The sequence below is a fragment of the Rhincodon typus genome, chromosome 45 (assembly GCF_021869965.1).
Source record: "Rhincodon typus isolate 14 chromosome 45, sRhiTyp1.1, whole genome shotgun sequence".
Lineage (NCBI taxonomy): Eukaryota > Metazoa > Chordata > Chondrichthyes > Orectolobiformes > Rhincodontidae > Rhincodon > Rhincodon typus.
The window spans coordinates 4691122-4699935 of record NC_063376.1 but is presented as its reverse complement, the minus strand read 5'-3'; the positions used below and the strand labels follow the sequence as shown (position 1 = coordinate 4699935).

Sequence of the window (8814 nt, the reverse complement as noted above, 5' to 3'; positions counted from 1 at the left end):
ACACACACACAGTCACACACACACAGTCACACACACACACAGTCACACACACACACACACAGACACATACACACACATATATACACACACACAGTCACTCACACACACACACTCACACACACACACACACACTCACACACTCATACTCGTGTCACACCTTCCAGTAGTGAGACAATGACTGACTGACACTTAAGCCCTCTCACAGGCAGAGATGTTTATTATTCTTAGAATCCCTACAGTCTCGAAGCAGCCCATTCAGCCCGTTGAGCCCACCCAGACCCACCCTTTTACTCTGTAGTTGAGTGGTTAAGGTGATGCATTAGAAATCCATTGGTGTTTCCATGCGCAGATTCGAATCCTACTGACTGTGTGCTCTCGGGGGAGGTAGTGGAAGCAGATACTATAGTGCCTTTTAAAGGGTATCTTGACAAATATATGAACAGGATGGGAATAGAGGGATACGGTCCCCGAAAGGGTAGGGGGTTTTAGTTGTGACGGGCAGCATGTCGGTGCAGGCTTGGAGGACCGAAGGGCCTGTTCCTGTACTGTAATTTTTTCTGTTCTTTGTTCTAACCCTGCATTTTCTGTGACTAATCCACCCAACCTACACTTCACTGGACAAAAACAGAAGTTACTGGGAAAGTTCAGCAGGTCTGGCAGCATCTGTGAAGAAAAATGAGAGTTAACGTTTCGGATCCAGTGAAGAGTTGAGGAAGGGTCACCGATGCAAAATGTTAACTCTGATTTCTCTTCACAGATGCTGCCAGACCTGCTGAGCTTTTCCAGCAATTTCTGTTTTAATTTATTACATCCACAGTTCTTTCAGTTTTTGTTTAGTATCTACACATCCCTGGACACTACGGGCAATTTAGCGTGGCCAATCCACCTAAGCTGCACACCTTTGGACTGGGGGAGGAAACCAGAGCACCCAGAGGAAACCCACTCAGAGAATGTGCGAACTCCACACAGACAGTCACCTGAAGGTGGAATCAAACCCAGGTGCCTGGGGCTGTGAGGCAGCAGTGCTAACCACTGAGCTATCCCCACCCAACTCCCTACATGCTACCTCTACTGCCCTACATCCTGCTTTCTGCACCCAACCCTTTCAGTCCAGTTACCTCACTCCAATGTTAGCCAGCCCCCTTCAGGGGAGGGAAGGCTGCATTTGCATGGCATACCTTACCTTCAGGAGCCCCTTGTCCCATCCCCCAAGTTTTTGGGAATTCTGCACAGACAGTTGTCTGAGGCTGGGATTGAATCCAGGTCCCTGACGCTGTGAGGCAGCAGTGCTGCCCACTGAGCCACCGCACCAACCCTTATTGGTGGATTCCTTGCTCAAGATTACCTCCCGTTAACCAAATAGGTTATCAAACCATTGCATCCTGTGGGAGGGAATTGGGAGTGGATTAACCCTTCGCTCCCCAGGCCTCAAAGCATTGAGGGAATGAGTTCAAATTAGGACAGGAAGGGGGTTGAATCTGGGTTGGATCTATTTTCATGGTTCGCTGTGCAATCGTCACTGACGTGTAACTCCTGTTTGGATTGCGCCAAGACTGATCGTAGAACCAATGGGCAGGACTGACATTCAGCCCTGAAGGCATCACCTACTGGCTCGTCTGCAGAGTCTAGTTTTATTCTGGGTGACAGAAGGATGTGAAGGCATTGGAGAGGGTGTAGACAAGATTCTGTGAGAATGGTTCTGGGATGACGGGCTTCAGTCACATGGAGAGGTTGAGACTCGTCTCCTTGGCGAAGGTCGAGAGGAGGTTTGATTGAGTTGTTCAGAATCAACAGGGGTCTGGACAGAGCAGACAGGGAGAAACTAGCCCTGGGAAGATTGAGAAGGAAAGGGCGGAAATTTAAGTTGTTTGGTAAAAGAAAGCATTGACAACACAGAAAGCTGGCAGGGGATCAGGAAAGCTCATGGAATGTTGGTCCTTATTTCAAGGGAGTTGGAGTATAAGAGTGGGGAAGTCTTACTGTGACTGTACAAGGTGCTGGTGAGACCACATCTGGAGCACTGTGAGCAGTTTTGGTCCCCTTATTTAAGGAAAGATATCATTTCATTGGAGGCAGTTCAGAGAAGGTTCACTAGGATGATCCCCAATATGGAGGGATTGTCTTCTGAGCAAAGGCTAAACAGGTTGGGACTCTACTCACTGGAGTTTAGAAAAACAAGAGATGATCTCATTGAAATATATGGGATTCCTAAGGGGCTTGACAGGGTCAATGCTGAGAGGATGTTTCCCCCTCGTGGTAGAGTCTAGGACCAGACGGCACAGTCTCAGAATAAAGGGGTGCCTGAGATGAGGAGGAATATCTTCTCTCAGAGGGTTGTGAGTCTTTGGAACTCTGCTGAGAGCTGTGGGGGCAGAGTCCTTGTGTATATTGAAGGCTGAGACAGATTCTTGATCAGTCAGGGAATCAAGGGTTACAGGAAAAGGGCAGGAAACTGGATGAGAAAAATGTTGGATCAGCCATGATCTTATTGAATGGCAGAGCAGGCTTGAGAGGCCAAATGGTCTACTCCTTTTACTATTTCTTATGGTCTTACGGAAACAGGGAGAAACTATATCCCACACTGAGTGGTTGGGGTCTGGAATGTACTTTCTGAGAGTGTGGGGGAGGCAGGTTCTTTTTTTTTAAGTTTATTCATTTTTGTGGGATGTGGGCATTGCTGGCTGGGCCCAGCATTTATTGCCCATCCCTAGTTGCCCTTGAGAAGGTGGGGGTGAGCTGCCTTCTTGAACTGCTGCAGTCCACCTGCTGTGGGTTGACCCACAGTGCCATTAGGGAGAGAATTCCAGGATTTTGACTCAGAAACAGTGAAGGGACAGTGACATATTTCCAAGTCAGGATGGTGAGTGGCTTGGAGGGGATCTTGAAGGTGGTGGTGATCCCAAATATCTGCTGCCCTTGTCCTTCTAGATGGGAGCGGTTTTGGGTTTGGAAGGTACTGTCTGAGGATCTTTGGTGAATTTCTGCAGTGCATCTTGTAGATAGTACACACTGCTGCTACTGAGCGTCAGTGGTGGAGGGAGTAGGTGCTTGTGGATGTGGTGCCAATCAAGCGGACTGCTTTGTCCTGGATGGTGTCAGGCTTCTTGAGTGTTGTTGGGGCTGCACTCATCCAGGCAAGTGGGGAGTGTTCTATCACACTCCTGACTTTTGCCTTGTAGATGGTGGATAGGCTTTGGGGAGTCAGGAGGTGAGTGACTCACCACAGTGTTCCTAGCATCTGACTTGCTTTTGTAGCCATTGCGTTTATGTGGTGAGTCCAGCTAAATTTCTGATCAATGATGACTCCCAGGATGTTGATAGTGGGGGATTCAGTGATAGTTGAATGCAACAGAATCTGGACAATATCCAGGCTTGGGCTGACAAGTGGCAAGTAACATTCACGCCTCACAAATGCCAGGCTACATCCATCATCAATAAGAGACAATCTAACCACCGCCCCCTGACATTCAACTGTGTTACCATCTCTGAATCTGCATCCTCACCCCACCCCGAACTCCACAATCAACATCCTGGGGGTTATCATTGACCAGAAACCCAACTAGACTCACCACATAAACACAATGGCTACTAGAGCAGGTCAGAAACTGGGAATACTGCAGTGAGTAACTCACCTCCTGACTCCTCCCAAAGCCTGTCCACCATCTACAAGGCACAACTCAGGAGCATGAGGGAATACTTCCCACTTACCAGGATGGGGGCAGCTCCAACAACACTCAAGAAGCTCGAAACCATCCAGGACAAAGCAGCCCCTGCTTGGTTGGCACCACATCCACAAACATCCACTCCCTCCACCACCAACGCTCAGTAGCAGCACTATCTACAAGATGCACTGCAGCAACTCACCGAAGATCCTTAGACAGCACCTTCCAAACCCAGGATCACTTCCATCTAGAAGGACAAGGGCAGCAGATACGTGGGAATACCAGACCCTGCAAGTTCCCCTTCAAGCCACTCACATCATTTATACTTAACTCTTTATTAGAACTGACGCTATGAATTTTATAGCAATTAGTAGGAATTAGCATCTTTTTGGATCTCCTGTAATAACTGCAAGGATTGGAATGTAAATGAATGAGATGCATTGCAAGATCCCAAAGACTATTGATAAAGATGTGCGGTAAACATCATGAGATAATGAGAGAACATAGGGCTGTCCATCATTGATCGTGTATCACAGGATTGGATGTGTCGGTCAGAGGGGATGTGGCAAGTACTGATGTCAATGTCATAAATATCCTGTACTTTATTGGGATAGATAGAGTGTCCTGAAGACCTCCCCTCTGATCTGAACCTGTAGTTAAGAAGGCAACTGGGCCCAATGTGAAAGCCAGATTTGGAGCGGTCTCTGGCTTCTCCCATGATTTGTGCTACAAAACACAGGACTCAGACTCCTCTTTTAAATCCCTCTCCGACAATGTCACCCCAGAGGCTCAGGCTCGAGCTTTGGGGATAGGGGACCAAATCCCACCATGACTACTTTTTAAAACAGTTGTTCTTGGGATTTAGCAATCGTGGCTTAGATAAAAAAGCAGTGAGGTCACGTTGGAGCTGTACAGAACTTTGGTTTAGGCCCCAGCTGGAGTGCCTTGTGCAGTTCTGGTCCCCACGCTATAGGAAGGACGTGATTGCACTGGAGGGGGTGCAAAGGAGATTCACCAGGATGTTGCCTGAAATGGAACGTTTCAGCGATGAACAGCTCAGGTTGTAAGCGATGAACAGCTCAGGTTGTTTTCTTTAAAGCAGAGAAGGTTGAGAGGGGACCTGATAGAGATTATGAGGGGCATGGACAGGGTGGTAGAAGTGGATGATAACAGGGGGGCATAATTTTAAAATGAAAGGTTTAGAAGGGAATTGAGAAAAAATGTCTTTTCAGCTGGGTGTGTGGAGATCTGGAATGCACTGCCCGGGAGGGTCGTTGAGGCGGGAAACCCTACAACCTTTAAAAATTAGTTGGATGACCATTTGACATGTCATAACATTCAAGGCAATGGGCCAAGTGAAGGAAAGTGAGACTAGTGTGGATTTAGAGCAATTCTGGTTTGTTGATGCAGACCCGATGGGCTGAATTCATAGAATCCCTACAGTGTGAAAACAGGCCCATTGGCCCAACAAGTCCACACTGACCCTTGAAGCATCCCACCCAGACACATCCACCTATAACCCACACACTCCTGAACACTATGGGCAATTTAGCATGGCCAATCCACCTAGCTTGCACATCTTTGGACTGTGGGAGGAAACTGGAACACCTGGAGGAAACCCACGCAGGCACGGGGAGAATGTGCAAACTCCACACAGTCAGTTGCCCGAGGCTGGAATCGAACGCGGGTCCCTGGTGCTGTGAGGCTGTAGTGCTAACCACCGAGCCACCGTGAAGGCCACTTCTGTACTGTATGACTCTGGGATGTGGGTGTCACAGACTGGACCAACATTTGTTGCCCAATCCTAGTTCCCCGGGTGATTTACTTGGCTTTTTGAGGGGATGGGTAGGAACAAACCACATCACTATGAATGGCGGATTTTCCCACCCTGAAGGACGTTAATGAATCAGATGGGGCATTTGTGACAGTCGACAATAGTTCTATGGTCATCACTTTGCTAATTTTTTGTTTCAGATATTTATTGAATTGAAGTTTCACTATTTGCCAATGCTAGGATTCAAACCCACCTTCCCAGAATATTATTCCTGGGCGAATTTTCGGGAAGGAAATCTGCCGTCTTTACCTGGTCTGGCCTACGCGTGACTCCAGACCCATTGCAGTGCAGTTGACATATTGGCAGAGGAGGGACAGCGGTTAGCGCTGCTGCCTCACAGCACCAGGGACCCAGGTTCAATTCCACCCTTGGGTGTCTGTCTGTGTGGAGCTTGCATGTTGCCCCCATATGTCTGCATGTGTTTGCTCTGGGTGCTCCGGTTTCCTTCCACAGTCCAAAGATGCACAGATTAGGTGGAGTGACTGTGCTTAAATTGTCCCACAGTTTCTGGGGATGAGCAAGGTACGTGGATTAGTTATGGGAAATTCAGATATAGGTTAGGGGTTGGTGTGGACTCAATGGGCTGAATGACCTGCTTCCACATTGCGAGGATTATGATTTTTAATTGCCCTCTAGAATGGCTGTACTAGCCATTTAATTCAAAGGGAAGTTAGGAAAGGGCAATAACTGCTGACCCAGCTGTGTCACCCACATGCTTTGAAAACAAAGACCATAACGGTATGAGAACAGGATAGTGTCCACAAACGGAATTGTGCATTTATTTTATAAAGTGTATCCTATACACACCTATCTGGAAATATCACCACTTTCACACACAACAGAAGGAAGGTATGAATTGGACAAATAAAGGAGGTGGACCGAGGGCATGATACAAAGATAAATGGAAAAAGCGAGCAGACAGGACAAAACCAGAGGGAAAGAGTTCAAGATGGTCAGAAAGAGCTAGAAAGTGTGTGTGTGAGAGAGAGAAATTGGTAAAGAATGACAGAGAGTGAAAAGAGAGAGAAGGAGAGAGAGGGAAAGGGGTTGGAGAGCCAGAGAGAGAAATGAGGGGGAGAGAGAGAGAGAGAGAATGGAAAGAGGGAGAGAGAAAGGAAGTGGGAGAGTCAGAGAGGGAAATGAGGGAGAGAGAAATGAAGTGGAAGAGTCAGAGGCGGAGAAAAGAAGGAGAGATAGAGAAAGTGGGAGGGAGAGAGAGAGAAGATGGGAGATTTGGAGACAGGAAGAAGCGTCAGAAAGGGGAGGGGGTGGGGAAAGAAGAGAAAGAATCAGTGAAAGAGAGGAGGGAGAAAGAAAAAGAAAAGAGATCAAGAGAATCAGGAGAGAGACAGACTAGTGGGAGGCACAGAGAGATATAGGAGTAGAGAGAGAATAGACAAATGAAGTGGGTAAGGGAGAGGGGTGAAATAAACACAGACAGCAGAGTCCAGGGGAAAACAGAGGGAGACAACGAGGTGGCGAAACAGAGAGGGCAGGTTCAGAAGTCAGGCGGAGACACAGCAGGAATTCCCAGTATGGAGTCACTCACTGAAACTGCGGAGAGGGGGTGTTGTGGACCATTTCAGCCCAGGACACCGTAAACAGCTGAGCATCACCACCCCGCCCAACTCATCTCCTCTCCCACCCCCACCAACGTCCTGTTTTCTCTCGCCCACCCTTCCTCTCTCTCACTCCAGCCACCCGTCCTCTCTCTCTTTTCCCCACCAATCCTCTTTTTCTCTCTCTGTCACCCCTCCCCTCTTTCTCTCCCCCCTCCTCACCCGTTCCCCTCTCCTCTTTCTCTCTCTTCCCCCCTCCAGCCTAACAATTTCATCTGAGCCGGAGCTGCGAGTGGTATCATCTCTAGGAATCTGTCAGAGAGAACAGCGAAAGTGAGAAAGCGAAAGAGACTAAGAGAGAGAGAGACACTGAGAGAGTCAAAGAGGGACAGTGACAGAGAGAGAGAGAGTCAAAGAGGGACAGTGACAGAGAGAGAGAGACATAGAGAGAGAGTAAAAGAGGGACAGTGACAGAGAGAGAGAGAAATAGAGACATAGAGAGAGAGAGTCAAAGAGAGACAGTGACAGAGAGAGAGACATAGAGAGAGAGAGTCAAAGAGGGACAGTGACAGAGAGAGAGAGAGAAAGAGAGAGAGACATAGAGAGAGAGAGTCAAAGAGGGACAATGACAGAGAGAGAGAGAGAAAGAGAGAGGGAGACGTATACGACCAGACTAACCAACGCTGACAGAGAGAAGGAGAGAAAGAGAGAGGGAGACGCATAAGACCAGACTAACCAACGCTAAGTCTTAATTCTCAAACTGACCGGCCCCTTCAGTTTCACCTTAAACTGACCAGTCGGTTCTGACCATCCTGCGACTGACCCACGGCTGTTGATTTCACCCAGAAACTGACCGGACCTTCCTATTTCAGCCCAACTGACACCTACACCTTCCATTTAATGCCTGAAACTGACCAGAGCCCAGTTCCTAAATTCACCAGTGGGGCACCAGCCCCCCGCAGGGACACAGAGAGGAGGCAGACACCCCCCCGGAGGAGGTGGGGAGGGTTCTGTCTGATGAGGCCGGTGACCCAGAGGGGGTGTCAGTGACCATCATATTTAATGAGTCTAGCTTCTCCTGGGACTATCTCCTCCAGACCTACCGCACCTTCAACGAGTCCGCCTTCAGCAACACATCCCTGGAGATCCTGAGGAATATGATCTACTCAGTCCAGCACGGCACTGGCTCTCAGAGCCTTACAGTCAGGGGATTCCTAATCGGGGTTTACACACTCACCATCACCATCTCCCTCTTTGGAAATCTCCTCGTGTGCCAGGTAGCGCTAAAGAACAAGAGGGTCATCGCCAATCTGGCTGTAGCGGATTTGATGATAACCCTGCTCAACACTCCCTTCACTGTGGTAGGTTGGATTCCATTCACTATCTGACTGGTTCACGGCTGAATTGGGGGAGGGGTCGGGGGGTTAAGGGTCTCCCTGTACCCTAACTCTAAACCCCACACCCAACACCCTACATTCATTTCCCTACACCCAGCACCCTACCCCCAGCTCCCTACCTCCAACCCCTTCCTCCAACCCCCTTCCTCCAACCCCATTACTCCAACCCCATTACTCCAACCCCATTACTCCAACCCCCTTCCTCCAACCCCATTCCTCCAACCCCCTTCCTTCTAGAACCCTACCTCCAATTCCCTACCTCCAACTCCCAACCCCCTACCCCCAACTCCCAACTTCCTACCTCCAACCCCCTTCCTCCAACACTCTAGACCCAACACCCTAGCCCCAACTCCCTACCTCCA

General features: G+C 48.9%; 1 protein-coding gene across 1 annotated transcript in view; it reads left to right on the top strand.

The window, feature by feature from the left end:
• LOC125487772 (G-protein coupled receptor 83-like) overlaps nucleotides 1–8814 on the top strand; it is a 31553-nt gene that overhangs the window by 8357 nt on the left and 14382 nt on the right. The window contains 1 exon segment of the mRNA XM_048620036.1: nucleotides 7997–8416. Coding sequence (XP_048475993.1) covers nucleotides 7997–8416 — 420 coding nt within the window.